A 21,091-nucleotide genomic window follows, 5' to 3' on the forward strand; every position below is an offset into this window, starting at 1 on the left:
AAACTGAACGATGGATAAAGGTCGATTATGTTTTGACCTGAACAAAAGAACGCCAAGATTTTTCTCCACACTCATGCCGATTGCTTTTTAGAGGGCCTGAAGATCATACCATTGATTTGATACTTGGAAGCACACAACCGAACCGGCCACCTTAGCGTGTGAGCCGAGCACAGAATGAAGATATTATGAACCAAGTGAAAGACCTCTTGGAAAAGGGTCTTGTCCAGCCTAGTACTTCACCGTATTGCTCTCCAATGTTGTTGGTTTTGAAGAAAGACAGATCTTGGAGAATGTGTGTTGATTATAGAGCTCTCAACAAAATCACCATCAAGAACAGATTTCCGATTCTTAGGATCGATGATATACTCAACACATTACTGGGATCCTCGTGCTTTAGCAGGATGGATTTGAAGAGTGGATATCATCAAATGAGAATCGCGCCAGGAGACGTCTACAAGACAGCTTTTCGGACGACTTTTGGGTTATTTGAGTTTTTGGTGATGCCTTTTGGCTTACCCAATGCTCCTGCGACATTTAACCGGACGATGGACATGATTTTTTCGAGAGTACAGGCTATTTGTTGGCACTTTCTTTGACGATATCATTGTTTTCTCTAAGAATGAGGCAGAACACAGAGATCATCTGCTCCAGGTCTTTCAGGCGTTACGAGATCACAAGCTAGTGATTAATACAAAGAAAAGTGAATTTTTCCTACTAGAGATACACTTTTTGGGACACATTGTCTCAACAGCAGGAGTGCTAATGGATCCGGCCAAGATAGAGACTTTCCGTGATTGGCCCGATTTGAAGAATGTTCATGAAGTTACAAGCTTCTTGGGTCTCTGTTCGTACTACAGGCGGTTCATTCGAAAGTTTGCAGAGGTTGCTTCCCCTTTGCATATCTTGACACAGAAAGGAGTCCCTTTCTCGTGGGGACCCACAGAGGTGATTGCCTTTCATACATTGAAAGAGAAATTGACTACGGGACGAGTTTTGACTTTGCTAGACTTGCAGAAGTCATTTGAAGTATATTGTGATGCTTGTGGTCGTAGTCTGGGTGCGGTCTTGATGCAAGAAGGCCATGTCATTGCTTACGAGAGCCGATTGTTCTCAAGGCCGCCGGAGATGACAACACAGATTTATGAGAAAGAGCTTTTGGCGGTTATCCATGCTCTTACTCAGTGGCGGCATTACCTACTTGGAGCGGATTTTATTGTCTTTACAGACCATTAGAGTTTGCGCTACTTCTTGTCACAGAAGCAGCTTTCGGAAAAGCAGATGCGGTGAGCGAACATCTTGTCACAGTGTCACTTCCAGATTGTCCATGTTCAGGGATAGAAGAATGTTGTGGCAGATGCTTTGTCTCGAAAGCCGTTTGTTCTGGCTATTTTCGCGATACATCATAGGAGCTTCGAGGATATGGTCGACCAATATGCCACAGATACAGATTTTGCAGACATCTTCACACGGATACGGGATGGGGAGACAATAGCGGGATATTCCATTTGGGATGGCTACTTGATGAGAAAAACCATGTTGTGCGTTACACAGGCATTGAGGGAGGGAAAAGGTTATGATTGAATGCCACTGTCCACCTTTTACGGGTCACCGCGGCATTGCTACCACTATGAAAGGGGTAGAAGATACTTCTTTTGGCCGAGACTCAAAAAGGATGTGGAAGAGTTTGTGCGCAGTTGCTTAGTATGCCAGAAGGTCAAGTTTAATAGGCATAAAGCACAGAGATTGTTACAGCCTTTACCCATACCCACCCGCCCCTGGGAAAGTATTGCAATGGATTTCATTTTTTATCTCCCGAGAACACAGAGTGGTCACGATGGTATGTGGACTGTTATTGACAGATTTAGCAAAGAGGCTCATTTCATTCCAGTGAAGAAAACAGTCAAGCCGGATCACTTAGCAAGACTGTTTGTGGCCCAGATTTTCAGATTACATGGCATGCCTGAGACGATTGTCTCCGACAGGGACCCCAGATTCACGAGTTTGTTTTGGAAGGCAATTTGGGAGAACATTGGCACGCAGTTGCAGTTCTCGTCATTGTTCCACCCACAGACTCTGACGGGCAATCTGAGATTGCCAATTCAGTGGTTCTAGATTTATTGAAGTCTTATATCTCAGATCAGAAGACTCAATGGGAAAAGTACTTACCTTTGGTGGAATTTGCCTACAACAACACGATACACTCTTCGACGGGGAAGGCGCCATTCGAGATTGTTGAAGGTGCTGCAAAGGTTCCACCCTTCCTAAGCACGAAAGATAAGATTTTTTTGAAGCGGATGAATATACGCGAGACTTAGATACGGCTTTTGCCAAGGTTCGCGAGACTTTGCGGAAATTTCAAGAACGACAGAAAAAGGCAGCGGATCGCCATCGTCGCGACTTGAAATTGAAGGAGGATGATTGGGTGCTCTTACGTCTTGAGAAGGCACGCCTGAGAAAGAAAAAAGGGAAGGAGAGGCTTTTTCCAAAGCTTAGTATGCGATACTACGGACCTTTCCAGATCATTGAAAAGATAAATAATGTCTCCTTCCGACTGAAACTGCATGATACTTGGAGGATTGACAATGCATTTCATGTGAGTCTCTTGAAACCTTTTAAAGGTGACGTGCCTGATGACGGGGAGCCTGATGAGCAACCTGAAGTGGAAGAAAACGAGGAGATCCTTGTTCCTGAACAGATTTTGGCACATAAGGATACGAAGAAAGGTAAAGTCCGAAGGCGGTTCTTGGTTAACTTCAAGAACTATCCTGCATTTGATGCGAAGTGGATGGAGGAGGAGGACCTAGCAGATACTCCTCGGATTGTGAAACTTTACCTCGATGCTTTTGGTTTAGTATAGTCTACTCCAAATGGAACCCAGAATTCAGCTTGGCCGGACATCTGGTGCAGTGGGATGCACAAGAGGGGAGTCACTCCGCTCCTTGTCAACAGATGCCTTGATTTTGATACTAAAGTCATTGATATCTCTTTGAGCTTCAGTGATACTGAGAGCTGACAGTATTCTGCTGGATGACTTTATGAAATGGAATTCCTTATTATGATACTGATTTGTTCTTAACTTCTTTTAAGTGCAGGAACTGATACACGAAATGACTGCAGCATTTTGGTATGATTGATCTCGAATAGACATGGTTGCAAAAGGGGTTAGTCAATCGGACATCGATGAGGTCCCGATTGGATCTAGATGCGATTGCTAGCTACATTGCCGATAAATCATGGTCTTAAGATCCAAATGAATGTTGAATGTCATGTGATGTCCTGTGATGTATAGTGATGTCCTATGATGTCGTGTGATGTGACTGTCCATTGGTACATGTGCTAGATGTGTGCTCCTAGTACGTAGGTACTAACAGTCAGTGTCTGCTAAGACGGTTTATGGCCTCTGTCTGTTTTGCAGGCGTAGTCGAGACCGATTACAATGCTTTCAAGAGAGGGGTATGTCACAAAGTGATGACGTGGCTGTCCGATTGGTAGGGTTTGGATGACATGCTGCAGAAACCCTAAAATCTGAAACCCTAATTTTTGCCAAAAACCCTAACTGCTTGAAGCCCTAATTTCTGCTGGAAACCCCTAATTCCTTGGCGGCAGAAATGCCACGTGGCAGCAGTATGGACGTGGGATTTGCGGCGGAAATCACGGGCTGTTGACAACAGCTTTTGACCTTGCTTTTCTCTACGCAATTATCAGTAGAGAGAGAGAGAGAGAGAGAGAGAGAGAGAGAGAGAGAGAGAGAGAGAGAGAGAGAGAGAGAGAGAGATTATTTTTAAAAACTCAAAGAGAGTTTGTGAGAGAAAAGATCTTTTGCTTTATTTTTAGGCTTTTGATTTGAAGTTTTTCGGGGCTCTGCTTTTGGCATCCCTTGTAAATTAAATACGTGAATCGGGCTCCCACTCTGCAGAGCATCTGGACGCAGAGTCTGAGAGTGAGACCCGATCCACTCTTGTACTTTGAACACTGATTAATAAATACCGAAAGGGACGCCAGTCTTTGGGGCCAATATCTCTAGGCACGGAACTTCGTCGGGCCAATGCAAATCTATTGTGAATTGTGAACTGTTTTGAAGTGGTTATTTGGTGCTGTCGTGATGATTCTTGACTTGGAGTATCCAAGTCTGTTACAATGGGCTCATTCTCGAGCACACTTCTGGGAGAAGGTGCAGAGCGTGGAGTACTGGCTTGTATTGTGTTGATGCAATAGAAAGAAATACCGAAAGGGGCGCCAAGGTTTGGGGCCAATACTCTCTGGGGTGGAATTCCGCCACTCCGTGTTGCGTGTGCTCTCTCTCTTTCAATTCAATTGTTATTGAAGTGCTAAAAGACTGTTCAATCTGTTCTTTTCTATTGGCACGTGGTGCCCGTCTTGTGACAGGATCACTGATGGAGGCAGTTCTAGTGGCACCAGGGCGAGATGTTTCCATTACACGTGTCATAGGAAAACTTTGGTTGCATTGCGAGGGGTATCTAGGCCATGAGGACTTTTATATCATGCCTTTGGAGGGTGTGATGTCCTCTTGGGTATTCCTTGGTATCACAAGAACGGTGTCGTGGTCGATTGTCGGGCAAGAAAGGCCACTATGAAGAATGAGAAAGGCAAAGAAATTACTCTCGATGTAAAATTAAAGGGTGAGTCTGTCCCACTTGTATCGGCTTTGGCCGTTTTAAAATTAATGAAATCTAGTCTCTTTGTTTACTCGAATCTACTTGAATGATCTTAATGAAAATAAGAACTTGAATCTTCTTGACTGGGAGAAAGAATGACAAGAGTTTTTCCAAGCTCAAGCCGACTGTTTCTTTGAGGGTTTGCATGGAGAGCTACCTCCCGAGAGACCTGAAGATCATGTGATTGATCTAATTCCTGGCAGTTTGCCACCGAATCGGCCACCTTACAGAGTAAGCAGAGCCCAGAATGAGGAAATCATGAACCGAGCGAAAGAACTTCTAGAAAAGTGTTCATTTCAGCCTGGTTCAACAGTGCTTCTAGTGTTGAAGAAAGATAGATCTTGGAGAATGTGCATTGATTTGAGAGCTCTCAACAAAATCACTATTAATAACAGGTTTCCAATACTCAAGATCGATGATATACCTGACAAGCTATAGGGTTCTACGTGTTTCAACCAGAGTTACCGGGGAACGGCATTTTAGGGCCTTGGAACGCCGGAACGACGTTCCGGCCGGCTAGAGGTTTCTGGAGCGCGTCGGAACGGAACGGCGTTCCGGCTGAAAGCTGTCACCGGAACGGGCCGGAACGGCCCCAACGGCAGTTTTTGAAATTTAAAAAAATGACTGTTGGGCAGCCAACGGCCATTTTCAGCAGTGAAAAAAGTATATAATGCCCCCCTCCTCCCCCATTCTTCACACACTCATCAAGCCTCAAGGCCCATTCTCCCTTGCTCGAGCCTTGCTCTCAACTCTCAAGCCATAGTGTGGAGCCGCGGCATGCCTCAAGGCTCAAGCTCTCAACCTCTCTCTCTCTTGGGCTAACTTCTAAGTTCTAACCCTCAACTTTCAAGGCTCAAGGCTCAAGCTCTCACGGAATCAAGCGGCAAGCCTCTCTCTCTCAATCCCTCTCTCTCTCTCTCTCAAAGTTCAAGATCAAGCTCTCTCTTTCACGGATAATCCATCATCCATGGCCTCTTCTTCTGGTTCAAGCCCCTCCGTTCATGCGGGCAACACTCAAAAGGCGAAGGAATGGTCGTGGTGGGATGAAGTGACCTCGGAGGGCACCTTGTCGGCGGCGGGAGGTTCTCGTGCATGGGGATGCAAGCTATGCTCTTACACGCGGAAAGGGGGGCATGACAAAGTGAGGGCACACTTTCTTCGAGTGCCGGGACATGAGGTGAAATTTTGTGCCAACGTAACCATCGAGAAGAAGAAGGAGCTCGAGGAAAAGGATCGGCAATTCAACCATAAAGCCAAGCCGGCACGCAAAGGTATTGATCCAAAGACCCTCATTTTCCCTTCTTCCTCTCTACCCGGTGTAGGTGTTGGTGCATCTTCAAAAGGTCCAATTCGTCGCCAAAAGACCCTTGCCACCTCTTGGGACCCAAAGAAGAAGGAAGAGGTGGATGCGGCCGTGGCCCGATTCTTCTATCACGACCATATCCCATTTGTCGCAGCGAGGTATGTTCATTGTTTTATGATTCATCAATCTTCTCTCTCATCTCTTCCGTTATCGTCGTTTCCACTTTTTTGATACTAACCTCTTCTATGTTTGATCGAAATAGGTCGGAGTATTGGAAAGTCATGGTGCAACGGATAGGAGAGTATGGCACCGGCTATGTGCCGCCATCTTCAGAGGCTCTCCGAACCACCTTGCTCGATCGAGAGAAGGCTATCGTGGAGCAAGCAACCCTCAACATTCAGCGTCTTTGGGCAAAACATGGCGTTTCCTTCATTGTTGACGGGTGGAGCGATACAAGGAAGAGATCTATCCATGGTCTCGTCGCATACTCCAGTGGAGAGATGTACTTTGTGCACTCTCATGATGCCACTGAGAGTGGCAAGTCCGCCGATGTCCTCTCTGCAGAGTGGACAGCGGCCATAGAAACCATCGGTGAGCAACACGTGGTGGCCTTTGTCACAGATGGGGAGGCATCAAACAGGGCAGCAGCAGCTATCATAGAGGGCCACTATCCGCATGTGACAGTGTGCTTTTGCATGGCACACTGCTTGAACAACCTTCTAAAAGACATCGGCAAGCTAGACTGGATTGCTCCAGTCATTGCTGATGCAGTGAAGATGGTTACTTTTATCAACAATCACAACTTGGTTCGGAGTGAGTACCTCAAGAGGTCGGGCGGCAAAGTGCTTCTAAAGTATTCAGATACCCGCTTCGCATTCAACTTTCTTCTTGTACGCAGGCTGTCTGAATGTCAAAATGCGGTCCGACAGGTCTTCATCAGTGATGAGTTCACCACCTCCCCCTATGCAAAGACAGTTGCAGGGATTTTGTGCAAGGATAAGGCAGAGGATCTTGAGTTCTGGAAGGAGCTCAAGAGTCTAGATGCACAGGTAAAACCGGTGGTTCATTTGCTTCGAGTTCTGGATGGCATGGATTCTTGCATTGGCAAGATTTATGAGGCAATGGATTGCATGATTGAGCAGCTTGCACAGCTTGAGCCGAACGCAGAGCGATATGAGGAGATCCATGCGCTTTGCAGCTCAAGGTGGAATTCATATGCCTCTCCTTTACACGGGGCAGCGTACATGGTGGATCCAGAGTTCCAAGGTGCAGGGCAAGAGACAGATAGGGAAGTCATGAACCAATTTACAGAGATCTTAAACAAGATGGTTCTAGACAGAGATGGGCGACGCATTGTCAGAGATCAGCTGAGACAGTACAGACAGATGCGGGGGTCATTTGGCAGTCCAGATGCTCAGATTGATCGCAGGAAAATAGGTTCAGTGCTTTGGTGGGAGGACTATGGCTATGATGGCACTGAGCTTCAGAGATTGGCGATCCGTATTCTCAGCCAGTCAGTTAGTACCTCATGCTTGGAGCAATTGTGGAGTACCTTTAGCTACATTGCTTCCAAGAAGAGAAATCGGCTTGGAGTGGAGAAGGCTAATGATCTTGTCTTCGTCAGCGCAAATTTGAAAATGCTTTGCAAGAGTATAGACAAACAGACAGATCCTTTTACACAGTGGGAGATGGAGCAAGAGGCTTCTCAGGCGGGTGGAGATGCACATCCACCAACACCAGGTACTTCATCTGTGGGTGAGATCGAGCCAGACCTAGACCTCGATGATGAGGAATGGGAGGATGTGCATGATTTACAGCCGGCTACTACGGATTGGGAGGCCTCTCAGGCTAGTGGCTCTTGAGTCTTGAGTCTTTGCCATTTATCCACCTTTTTGTATGGCTGCTTGAGCCTTGCCCTCTTTGCCATTTGTAGCTACTAGCATCTTTATGGTATTTGTCACCTTCAGTCTTTTGGTATTGTGGTCACTGAAGTCTGGTTTGAACTTTGCCCCCCTTTGGTTTTTTTGTAGCACCTTGGCCGCTGGCGGCCCTTGAGGCTTGTTACTATGTTAGCCATAATTAATTCCAAAGTGTTATCTCTGACTACTACTCTTGCAATTATTTGAGAGCATTGTGTATGTACTATGGGCATTGTGTTTGCTCATTGTTGTTCATCTGGCTATGTACTCTGGGCGCCTCACATCCCAATCAAGTCATAATAAGGTTAAATGGTCTTCGAATCGTGTTTTTTCAATTTTGTGGGTATTAGAGTCAAAGGACTCTAATACTACTTGTATTCAAACACGTAACGCTAAAAAAAATAATATTTGGGTGTTTTTTTAGCCTGCCGTTCCGCGCCGTTCCCGTTCCGGGCCCATTCCCGTTCCCCCGTTCCGCAGGGAGGCCCGTCGCCGTTCCCGTTCCGCGTTCCGGGTAACTCTGGTTTCAACATAATCGACATGAAAAGTGGCTATATCTGATTAGGATTGCTCTTGGAGATGTATACAAGACCATCGCTCTTGGAGATGTATACAAGACCGCGTTCGGGACGTCCTTTGGATTGTACAAGTATTTGGTGATGCCTTTTGGTCTCATAAATGCTCCTGCAACGTAACAAGATGATGGACAGACTTTTTAGAGAGTATAGGTCAGTTGTGGGCACCTTCTTCGACGACATCATTGTGTTCTCCAAGAGTGAATCAGAACATAGACTGCTGCAGGCTTGCACACTCCAAGCGAGAAATCAATAGCAACACACAAACAGAAACTTCAAAACCACTGAGCTTAAATTTAAAAAAAAAAAATAAAAAAATAAAAAAAATAAAATAAAAAATAAAAATAAATAAATAAATAAATAAAAAATAAAAATAAATATATATATATATATATATATATAGAGAGAGAGAGAGAGAGAGAGAGAGAGAGAGTCGACACGGCAGGGCGGAGTTCCGCGCCTAGAAGCACTAGCCTCAAAGATTGGCGCCCTTTTCAGGTTTTCTTTATTATTGATCACTGTAACGTACAACTCCCAATGGTCCTTTGCTCTCAGACTCTGCGTCCAGATGCTCTGCAGAGTGAGAGGCCCAAGGGCTCTTTTAAACTTACAAGGGATGCCCAAAAGCAGAGCCCCAAAAGCATCTGCTCCCAAAAGCTAGCACTGGGCTCTCCAAGAGCAGCTAGCGAAATTTGCGAAAATCGGTAAAGTCTGCCACGCGGTACTAGCAGCGCAAAAGGCGGAAAAATCCTTACAACCCTGCCACGTCATTGTTCGTACGGAGTGCCACATCAACATGTTAGCGCATTTTACGGAAGTCCTCAGAATTCAAGCTTTTGGTCTTTTAGGGTTTCGGGCCTCACGGACGGTGCATCCTTATAGGTTTTTGAGGCACTACGGCGACATTAATTCGTGGTTAATGGAAAAAGCGCGAATTTATCCTACTTGAGATACACTTTTTGGGACATATCATCTCAACAGAAGGTGTAAAGATGGACCTGGCCAAGAAAAACCATACGAGATTGGCCAGAATTAAAGAATGTTCACGAAGTTAGCAGCTTTTTGGGTCTATGCTCTTACTACAGGCGGTTCATTAGGAAATTTGTAGAGATTGCTTCTCCATTGCATCTCCTGACTCAGAAAGGGGCTCCATTTGCTTGGAGACCTTTGGAAATTGCATCGCTCAACACTCTCAAGGAAAAATTGACGATTGGTCCTGTTTTGATTTTACCAGATTTGTGGAAACAATTTGAAGTTTACTATGATGCTTGTGGTAGCAATCTAGTAATGCAGGACATTGCATATGAGAGCCGAATGTTCTCTAGTTAGAGAGGGTTGCACAAATTTATGAGAGCTGTTAGTAGTGATACGTGCTCTTGACTCAGTGGAGACACTTCCTGCTTGGAGTAGACTTTAGAGTGTTTACGGATCATCAAAGTTTGAAATACTTCTTGTCCTAGAAGCATCTTTTGGATAAATCATAAGCCAATGAGATAGGCAAACATTTTGTCGTAGTACCATTTTCAGATTGATCACGTGACTAGAAAGAAAAATGTGGTGGCTGAAGTGTTGTCTCGAAGATATGATTGATCAATACACTATAGATCTAGATCTAGCAGACATCTTTGATCGGTTACAAATTGGGGAAACAGTTCAAGTGTAACGCGCTTGAACACTTCAAGTGAGAAATCAATAGCAAACACACGAACAAAACTTTAAAACCACTGAACTTTGAGAGAGAGAGAGAGAGAGAGAGAGAGAGAGAGAGAGAGAGAGAGAGAGAGTCACAAAATGATGACGTGGCAAAATTGCTCGGACATACACACATGGTTGACAGGTTGTACGGATAGCATGACACGTGGTAGCATTACAGATTCCCGCAACACACGCTAGCAGGATGACGTGGTAGATTGTATGGATTTTCTCTTTTCACGCTGGCTGTTGACATGGCACGATTGTACGAATTTCCGCAATTTGCGCTGATGCTTTTTGGCAGTTTCTGAAGACCAATTGCTTTTGGGACAGTGTGCTTTTGAGTTTACCTGCTTTTGGCATCCCTTGTAAGAATAAAAGGAGCCCAAGGGCCTCACTCTTTAGAGCATCTGGACGCAAAGTCTGAGAGTCGAGGATCCGTGGGAGTTGTACTATCATCAAGCATTAATATAAAAGAAATACCGAAAGGGGCGCCAGTCTTTGGGGCCAATCTCTTTGGGCACGGAACTACACCGGGCATGTCGACTCAAGTTTTAAAGTTGTGTAGTATTTTAAGTGATTCTATCGTGTGCCGTGTCGGATTCTCGACCTGGGGTGCCCAAGGCTGTGACAATAGTATCATGGCTTATGTCTGATTTTGCAGGCGTAATCGAGGGCGATTACAATTGTTTCTGTCCGGAAAACACACACACACACACACACACACACACACACATGGTTGATAGGCTGTACGGACAACATGACACGTGGCAGCAGTACGGAATCCCGCAAAACGCGTTGACAGGCTGACATAGCAGATTATACGAATTATCGTTTTTTACGCTGGTTGCTGGCGTGGCAGGGCTGTACGGATTTTTGCGATCTGCGCTGATGGTTTTTGGCAGTTTTTGAAGACCAATTGCTTTTGGGACAGTTTGCTTTTGAGTTTAATTGCTTTGGGACTCTGCTTTTGGCATCTCCTGTCAAGGGTCTCACTCTTGAGAACATCTGGACGCAGAGTATGAGAGTCAAGCACCCTCGAGAGTTGTACTTTGATCAAGAAATACCGAAAGGGGCGCAAGTCTTTGGGGCCAATCTCTCTGGGCACGGAACTATGCCGAGCCGTGTCGACTCAAGTTTTAAAGTTGTGAAGTATTTTAAGTGATTCTCTCGTGTGTCGTGTCAGATTCTTGACTGGGGGTGCCTGAGAGAGAGAGAGAGAGAGAGAGAGAGAGAGAGAGAGAGAGAGAGAGAGAGAGAGAGAGAGAGAGAGAGAGAGAGAGAGAGAGAGAGAGAGAGAGAGAGAGAGAGAGAGAGAGAGAGAGCGAGAGAGAGAGAGAGAGAGAGAGAGAGAGAGAGAGAGAGAGAGAGAGAGAGAGAGAGAGAGAGAGAAATGAAATGTTATATTAACTTCTTCAAAAGGCCAAAGTGACCTATGAGACCAAAAAAGTTACAATGTGGTGGATCTGATACAACGTCAGAGTAACAAAATGACAAAATGACTAAACAAATATGCTATGGAATCCTGGACTGCTAGGTGTGAACGGGGCAGAGCAGCTAGCTGGGGTAGGTAAGTCACAAGAGATCCAGCATCGATCGCTTGTGGATCTCATCAATCTCCTCCATGGTCAGTAGTTTGACCGGGTGTCGTGCATGTCGGGCCAAAGTGATCCGAAGCCTCTGGTGCAGCCTTCTTCGATACTGTGTAGTCCTCCGCAGTCGGGGCGTCTGGATCTCCCCAGCTCGGTCGCCCGATCGATCAGTGTGCCTCTGGTGTGAGGCGACGGGCTCTGCTGTGGTAGTGGCTCCTCCGGGTGTCCAGTGTCTGCTCTAAAGAAGTCTGTGATGTGTCTTTGAGACTCGCTAGCCTCTCCTCTCATCAAGCTCTCTCTGTGTCGGCGCAGATCGAGTAGAAACAAACCCAAGCATGTCTGATCCTGGTACTGCATGACTCTGGAGAGTGGTCCAAAGCCCTCTTTGAACAAGCAGTGGAAGCGGCCTCGTATCTCGTAGTAGACAGGGTAGTGGCATGTGTAGTGCAACTCTGTCTCTGGCTCCATGCCCCACAGGGGGCATGTCATGGCCTCTGCTGGTACTCCATTGTATCTCCCAGTCTCGACCCGCAGCTGGTGTGAAGATGTGCGTATCTGGCCAATAGCACATCGTATCCCATGAGACAAGTGAGTGTCCATGTATCTGGGCCTCTCCACAAAACCGTCCTCTGTAAGCTGGAGAAGATGTTCTCTGTAGAAAGCCATCTTCGTGCCCAGCTCTTGCGCTGGTTGTATCCATGTCTTCCTGATGTCTAGCTGAGCCAGGTCTTGTCGGATGAGCTTGGTGATCTGAGACTGTGTAAGAGTCAGAGAGGGTGCCTCTAATGAGTACTGGAAGGTGGGCAATCTGTCTATGCTGAACCCATGCGCCTGAAACCATGATGTCATTTCACCATACCAGCATGCTGTATCTCCCTGCATGGCTAACTGTCGAGAGGACTCAAGTGCAAGACGGGCATATCTGTCTCTGGGAAGCTCCCACATGCGGTGTATGAAGGAGACGAGATCTAGTAAGCGCCTCGACTACTAGTGGGGGGGCAGCAAGCTCTGCTCGGATAATGGCACGTGGTACTGAAGCCTTGGCTCTAATTAGCCATCAGTGCGACCTGTCCTCCCGTGATGATCCAAAGAAGACCCCATATCTCAGCTCCATAGAGCAATGCAGACGCCACTAAAGTGTCAAATAGCCAGAGCTTCGTCCGAGGCTCCTGAAACTGAACCTGTGAACACATCCTCTCCAAACTGCCCAATGTTGCATGGGCTCTGGTCAATCTAGTCTCTGCTGCTCTCCTCAGTGAAAATGCTGGTCCACTAAAAACCACTCCAAGGTAAGTGTAAGCATGTGTACTCCACCGTCTTCTGACCGTATGTGAATGCGGGCGTTGACCTCCTGATCCACTGTGGGGTGGTATTAAATACCATGACCTTGGTTTTACCAAGGTTGACAGACAAACCACTTTCGTGGGCAAATCTATGCAGAGCATCCAAGTGACGTTGCATCCCCTCTGGAGAGTCGGAGATCAACACAATATCATCAGCATAGAGCAATAGTGGGATCCATGTCCCTGCCAGCTGTGCACCTCTATCACCATCTCTCTCAATGTAGTCAGCAACCTCATCCACATACATACCAAATAGAGTAGGAGAGAGCGGGCAGCCTTGCTTCACACCAATAGTGGAGTGAACCGGTGTGGACAAGCCCTCTGGGGTGCATACATGCCCCACTACTGACTTGTACAATGCCATGATCCCCCAAATGAGCTTTGTGGGTACTCCCATCTCCTGTAATCTGTGCATCAATCTAGCTCTGGGTACTGTGTCAAATGCTTTGCGAAAGTCCACAAAGCTACAATAGATCCTTCTCCCATGAGAGCAGGATCTTTACCAGCTATTCTTGAGTCAGGACTCACGTGAGGCATGGCGGCTCTTTCATGAGCGATCCCCCCCACCTGCCATTACCTCTACAGAGACTTGGGGCCAGTACGCATCATCTTTGTACACAGTTTCTGGACAGCCGCCCCTCCCCGACCCCCCCAATCCATGCCCACACACACGTGCTTTTTTCACCGCTGAGATGGTGAGGAAGGCCATTGACAGGATGAGGAGTGGGAGAGCATATGATCATGATGGCTTAGTGGCTGAGCATTTCATGCATGCCAGAGATCTACTAGCAGAGCGTCTAGTAGTTATATTTAATCGTGCCATGTGTGAGGGCTTACCTGATACTTGGAGCCTTTCTACGATTGTACCCATCTTCAAGTCAGGAGACCCTAGTCGAGCCAAAAATGCCCTTTTCTTCTGCCGCACTAGGCGTCGGAAGTCAATCTGTGACTGCCTGTGAGTGATGTCTCCCAAAAGCACCTCCCTCTGAAGTCTAGCTCTAGTCTCGCGGCATTCCGCATCATACCAGCTGTTCTGGGGCATGCTCCCAGAACGGCGTCTCTGCTCAGGCTGAGTGTGTGGGTATGCCTCTGCTGCTGCATCATGTAAAGTCTGTGTCAGTATAGTAGTAAGCTCCTCCAGAGGTCGTCCTGGCTCCTCAGTGCACAAGCGTGTGTATATCCCGTCTATGTATACAGAGTCCGTCTCCCGCGTGAAGGTGTAGCGAGTAGGGGCAGCTGCCCGTGGCCTGTGTGCTACACTGAACTGGAAAGAGATGGTCAACGACATAAGAGCATGATCCACTGCCACCCCAATAGGTCTGGGCCCAACAGTGAGATCCTGGATACTAGAGATGAGGCTCGGCTGTGCCATGACATAATCCAGTGTGCTGGCTCCGTGTCTGTGTGGAAAGCATGTGAAACCTCCCGCAGCAGGAAATCTCTGTATGCCATTCAAGATGGCCAATCCATGTGCAGTCCCCATGTCTATCAAGTGCCGTCCATATTCAGTATATTCCCCATCCTGCGATCGTCTAGATAGGCCTGTCTCCACCACATCCAACTCTCTCAGCATCTCCTTTGAGGTATCATAAAACACTGTCTGATGATGGGCAGTCCTAGCATTGAAGTCCCCTAGAATGATAATGTCACCGTCTCTAGAGAACTCCCATATGTCATCATCCAAGTTAGAAAAGGGGGATTGTCCTTCAGGTGGTGCATATACTGACGTACTCGGGGGAAAGTAGCAAATAGCAATGTAAAGATATCTACCTGTCTCTGCTCTCAATCTCACCCACATGTACCTAGCTTGCTCATCTCTGCGAGCTATATGTATCAATGGCTGCAGCTCCTCCCTGAATAACACTGCCACTCCTCCCGAGCCCCGCCCTTTGTGCTCCGATCGTGTCTGCTGTCTACAGGCTGTCTCCCATCTGTATCCACTAATGTGAGGCATAGACTGCCCAGGGGCCTGATGCGTCTCAGAGTAGAAGATGATGTCTCTCCCGGAAAAACTCTCCTCAAAAGCACCTACATCAAGACGCATAGATCCATTACAATTCCAGGTAGCAATTTTGAGTGCAGTCCCATAGGCCTCACACCGTCATGTGGAGCGTCGCTCCAATATCACCACTCTTCCATCTCGGTAAAAGGCAATCTTGCCTTTTTCCCTTGCTGCGCTAATCTCTGGCATTACCTCCTGCATATGAGCGATCTGTGAGAGGGTGAGGTCATCCCCGAGAAAGATACCCGTTTTTTTAAGAGTTGGCCTTTTCTTCAGAAAGTCTTTCTTTGCTTCCATGGAGGGAAAACGGAGGATGAGTGCCCTTTCTTTCGAGGTTTTCCCATTGCTCCCATTTTTCTTCTTGTTGCCCACTCTCCAAGCTCTTGAGTGCATCGGCTCATGAACCCCCATCAAAGCCATGAGTTCTTTTACCTCTTCGTCTACATTATCTTTGTCTGTAAGACCGCAAATTCTCACATGTAGAGAGCGCACACGTGGTCTTTGCTCCTCTTCTAGGGTCAAGTTGATAATGGTGGGTGTCGACGTGGTTTCCTTGCTTTTCCCTTTCTTGGCCACCTCAATCCATTTCTGGGCTTCATCTGCCTTCTGCCGAGTCTTTGTAATAACGTCCACCCAGGAAGTAGTCATCTCTTTGTGCTGCTCTTCCCCCTCTTTGATGGCTCGCACTTGCTCTTTGATTGAGTTTAGTTCTTCTATTACTGAGGGTTGTAGTTCTCCCTCTTCAAGTGTGTTTCGTGATTGTGCCTCTGCAAGCGCCTTCTTGAGTGATGCAATCTCTTCGTCTTGGGCTGTCACACGATCTCCCATTGCAGTGATCTTGCTTTCTTGTTCAAACACACGATCTTCGAGCATTTTTATTGTGCCTAGCAGGTTGCGGTTGATCTTGTTAATAGTTTCTGTCATTTCTTCTTTGCATTTTTGAACTGTATCCTCTAAAGGATCGGGTTTATCATTCTGCTTCCTCACGCTTGGTCGTTGCCAGAAACGAGGTCTGCAGTTTTTGAGTTTCCTGTGATTCCCTGTAGAATTCCCTGTAAAATTCCGAATATTGCGCTCTCTGTTTGTCTTCAATTTCCTGCCGGGCTCTTCGAATGCTCGATTAGGTGTGTGCGTAACGGTGTGCGGGTCGACCTCTGAAGCAGTAGCTACAGGCGGGTGGTGCTGCAGTGGAGCAGCGTTGTTGGGGGTGGGGTGGGGGGGGGGGGGACAACGAGAGAGAGAAATGAAATGAAATGAGATGAAATGCCATATTAACGTCTTCAAAAGGCCATAGTGACCTATGAGACCGGAAAGTTACAAGGCAGTGGACCTAAAAATAAATAAATAATAAATAAAAAAATAAAAAAATTGACCTCCTACGCATAGAAGAAGGGGGGAAGACATCCTACGTGTAAAAGAAAAGGGGGGGGACACCCTACGCGTAGAAGAAGGGGGGGGCACCTTACGAGCAGGAGGGGGGGGGGGGGGGGGGGGGGGGGGGGGGGGGGGGGGGACACCTTACGAGCGGCGCGTGGCGGGGCTGCAGGCGGAGCGAGGGGAGGGCGGGGTTGCAGAGGCAACGCAAGGGGAGGTGGCAGCGCAGGGGAGGGCAGCAAGCAGGAGCAGGGCAACGAGCAGGGCGCGAGGGCGAGCAGCAGCACAGCAGCGAGAGAGAGAGAGAGAGAGAGAGAGAGAGAGAGAGAGAGAGAGAGAGAGAGAGAGAGAGAGAGAGAGAGAGAGAGAGAGAGAGATGATGAAATGAAATGAAATGTTATATTAACGTCTTCAAAAGGCCAAAATGACCTATGAGACCAATTTGTTACAAAATAGTGAATCTGATACCATGTCTGGGTACAAAAGAAACTAGAACAAAATACTACTGCTACAAGCTGGAACTATGTGATTGTGAAACAATGACAGAATGGGGGGTGGAGAAATGGTGAGGATCCATCCTCATTTGCATTCTGAGTGGAGAGAGAGAGAGAGAGAGAGAGAGGGGCATTGCACAGCGGAGTTCTGCTCCTGCTCCTAGAAGCATTGGCCCCAAAGACTTGCGCCCCTTTCGGTATTTCTCAGAGCATCAGTACCCCTTAGCATCAACGTCCAGTCAAGAATAAAGAATAAAGAATAAAGAAAGTACTTGCTCTGGCAAGAGAGCAAGGGGCCCTTGAGGGATGGGACCCGACATCCCTGTGTCGTCTCTTTTCGCTCTTTCGTCTCTCTCTTTTTTCAGTTCAGTTCAGTTCTTTCAAGCGAAGTAAAGTGTCCCTTGTGTTTGTGTGAGGAGTACTAGATCCGAGCAAATCCCTATTCTCTTCCGCAGCACCTGACAAGTTGTTTGTCTCATAGATTTTTTGATTACATGGCATGCCTGTATCTATAGTGTCAGATAGAGATCCCCGATTTACGAGCTTGTTTTGGAAAGCAATATGGGAGAATATAGGCACTTGGCTTAAATGCTCATCCTCGTTTCATCCACAAACAGATGGGCAATCGGAGATAGCCAACTCAGTGGTTTTGGACTTGTTGAAGTCATATATCTCTAATCATAAGACTTAGTGGGAGAAGTACTTGCCTTTGGTGGAGTTTGCTTACAACAACACGGTTCATACATCTACGGGGAAGGCGCCATTTGAGATCGTTGAAGGTGCCAGAAAGGTTCCACCGATTCTGAGCACCAAGGACAAGATTTTTGAGGTAGATCAATATACACGGGATCTAGACACTGCTTTTGCCAAGGTAAGGGAGGCTTTGGAGAAGTCTTAAGCACGACATAAGAAGGCAGCGGATAAGCATCGATGTGACTTGCAGTAAAAGGAAAATAATTGGGGGCTACTCAAGTTTGAGAAAGCACGCCTATGAAAGCGGAAGGGTAAGTAGAGGCGTTTTCCAAAGCTTAGTATGCGATATTATGGGCCCTTCCAGGTAAAGCAAAATATAAACGATGTATCCTTCGAACAAGAACTGGTACTGGAGTACAAAGCAATGCAATACATCAATACTGACAGGTATTAGTAGCAACTACATCACTAAAGCACTGCGGAGAGACTAGAAAAATTAAAACAGCAACCTCAAAATGTAATCGGCTTCGTAATGCTCCATCACCCTCTTGTCAATGTGCTGTGCTTGTGCATTGCCATCCGTCTGCTGTTCATTAATTGCCGCCAACGGTCTCTAAGAGTCTCTCCAGCTCTGTCCTCTTATGGTAGAGACTTGGCCCCCAATATCCGCATTATAGAGTTGGTGTAAACCTGGGTATCAAATAGCTCCATTTTTTTGTGTGTGTATACACTCTCTCAAGTGCTTCCAAAGCCGCAAAACTGGTACAAGTCTAGTGCTGCCCTTTGAAAGTGGCCTCAAGTACAGAGGCTCTCACTTACTCAATTACCTCTCCTCTTAATGTGAATTACTCACCCAAGCTTGCGTGGACTTGGGTTGTGAGAAAGTGGAGAAGTCAACGATTAGCACGAAGTGTCTGAAGCTGTATGGTAGCATAAAAATATTACTACTTTAAAAAGCACCTGGAAATGCCACATCCTTGAATGGGCTGCTGTTGTGGCAAACATGACAAAATGAAGTGTTTCACAGTGCACAAAGATCCATTTACTTGCTTTCTTCATCAACTTTGGCTCTAGTGGGCATCGTGGTTCACCTGCGAGTGACACATGTGTTTGTCTAAGTTGCAAGGATTAGGGTGAAGATTTATTCAAGTTGGGGCATCCTTCCGATCAAGCCTCTTGTTTCAAACGTCGCACTGATGATACAGTATTTTGAGAGACTTTTTACCAGAAACTTACATACCATGTCTGTTTTTAAGTCTTTAGCATATGAAGTGATTCTGGCTGCTTCCCTTGTATTGAAGATCCTCTCATTGGAAAATGTTGATTTATAGGTCCATATCAATCTGGGTTGTGGAAAATACGAGTTGAGCTACCTGATGCTTACCCTTACAAGTCTCCGTCTATTGGATTTGTGAATAAGATCTACCACCCAAATGTGGATGAGATGTAAGGGAGAGATTTGTGTGCCATTGTGCACCCATGCAGGTAGTGTTTACTGATATGGAGTTTTGGGTGAATGCATGCAGGTCAGGTTCCGTTTGCCTCGATGTCATCAATCAGACGTGGAGTCCCATGTTTGGTATGGCAGCATTTTGCCTTCTGATGCATCGTCTGTTGTAGTTTATGGGGACAGACTAGATGTCTTACCATATATACGTGCAATTTCCTGTGTCTTTGAAGTTCTAGTGTTTATCAGAAGCGATGCACATAGCCAAGTGAGAGCGGAACCGAAATTACCTTTAGAACAAAAAATTCTTTACAACTTTGTGTTTCCATTGGCAGCAACGGCCTGATGAGGTTGCTGACCATTTTCTGTTGTGTCGATGTCGGCATTTATTCCTCATAACCTGCTTAAGTTTGTATTTTGGGTCTGGCCAGACTTGTTGAATGTCTTTGAAGTCTTTCTTCCTCAGCTCCTCCTCTACCCAAATCCCACAGATCCCTTGAATGGAGAAGCTGCAGCACTCATGATGAGGGACCATGATCTGTATGAGAAAAAGGTTAAAGGTATGTTAATCTAGCCAGAGTTACAAAGCACTAACCCTCTCTCTCTCTGAGTGAGAGAGAGAGAGAGAGAGAGAGAGAGAGAGAGAGAGAGAGAGAGAAAACTTTTTAACATCTACGTGAGGCCGATGAGACAAATCAAGTATACATGTGTGTGTGTCCTCTGTCTGTCGGAAAAGACAAGTTCAGACTCCTACAAAATAAAAAAGAGAAGGACATCTGGTGGGTGATGAGATCTATGGGGATTGGTGGAGCTCTAGTACTAGGGATATGTGCATGTCTATATGCTGAGGGTAGTACAACCATGCAAAGGCATCAATCTAGCTAGCTTCATCCTATGCTAATGGGGGGTGTAAAATGTAGTACATGGGGGGGTTGGGAGCAGGGGCTGCCCTGATGAACGCCTTTGGGTGAGCTATCATTTGGGCTCGTCTCTCCTTATCAGCTCGATGTGCTCGAGTCTTGACCTCCTCGATCTGTCTACGGTGGAGAATGGCCCAGCTTTGAAGGCATAGGTAGTTTTTTGGCATGATTAACAGCTCTCTCTCTCTCTCTCTCTCTCTCTCTCTCTCTCTCTCTCTCTCTCTCTCTGTGTGTCTCTCTAAGCACATGCACGAGTGCAAGTCGAGTGAGGGTGCATAACCTGATGGATCTGTGAAGAGTTAACTTTTTAATCTGAGTTGCAGAGTACTGTGAGACATACGCCAAGCCAGAAAATATGGCCAATGAACCAGAACAGGACAGCAGTGATGAGGAGGTTAGTGAAGACTATCTGTCAAGCGAAGAGGAATTGGCTGGCCATGCAGACCCTTGAATGATAAAGGTAGTCATACATTTACCACGGACTGCTCAAACACTTATTCTGTAAATCAATCTGAAATGTGTAAATATAAGCAGTGGGTCGTGCAAAAGGCTTGTGAAATATTGGTTGATTGTTAAGATGTGGAGGGAAGCGTGCCTTTTGTTGTGATGAGAGAAACACGGGAAAACCTGACTTATTTTCCCAGTAAGGTTGTGCCCAAAAACAGACTTTTGTCACCACTCTCCTGGAATTTTCATCATAGAGCTAACAACTTATGTTATCGTAGCTTGATTGACAAGGTGTCCTATGGGATTGTATCTGCGTCTCCAAATCTGGAGTTAAAGTGCCGTTGGCTTCTACTTGTCTTGATCACTGGATCTGCCTTAGTCAGGACTTAGCTCATTTAGTGAGCAATTTGAAGCTTAGTGTGTGTACATGGGCTTGTCCCTTACTGGTTTTCTTGTCCCAATTGAAGGTACTACAACTCATTTCAACAAGCTATGCATAAATGTCTCAAATCCAACTCTCTCTCTCTCTCTCTCCCGTTCCTTTTGTATATATGCATATACGCATTCATAAAATATCATGCAAATGTTGCTTCTACGCAAATGACTTTGACTCC

General features: G+C 46.4%; 1 protein-coding gene across 2 annotated transcripts in view; it reads left to right on the forward strand.

The window, feature by feature from the left end:
- The window catches only part of LOC147438379 (ubiquitin-conjugating enzyme E2-23 kDa-like), an 85,983-nt gene extending 65,153 nt beyond the window's left edge, over window positions 1-20,830 (forward strand). Inside the window, exons 3-6 of one of the 2 annotated variants that reach the window (XM_086487681.1) lie at window positions 18,995-19,109; window positions 19,190-19,242; window positions 19,602-19,670; window positions 20,354-20,830. In XM_086487681.1, the coding sequence (XP_086343807.1) occupies window positions 18,995-19,109; window positions 19,190-19,242; window positions 19,602-19,670; window positions 20,354-20,481 (365 nt within the window). In that variant the 3' untranslated portion in view covers window positions 20,482-20,830. Of the gene's footprint in view, window positions 1-18,994; window positions 19,110-19,189; window positions 19,243-19,541; window positions 19,671-20,353 lie in introns of both variants that reach the window. The other variant, XM_086487680.1, reaches the window with a different exon arrangement.
- The last annotated feature ends 261 nt before the right edge of the window (window positions 20,831-21,091 follow it).

This window comes from Adiantum capillus-veneris, chromosome 17, assembly GCF_014529385.1.
Source record: "Adiantum capillus-veneris isolate H3 chromosome 17, ASM1452938v2, whole genome shotgun sequence".
Taxonomy (NCBI): Eukaryota; Viridiplantae; Streptophyta; class Polypodiopsida; order Polypodiales; family Pteridaceae; genus Adiantum; species Adiantum capillus-veneris.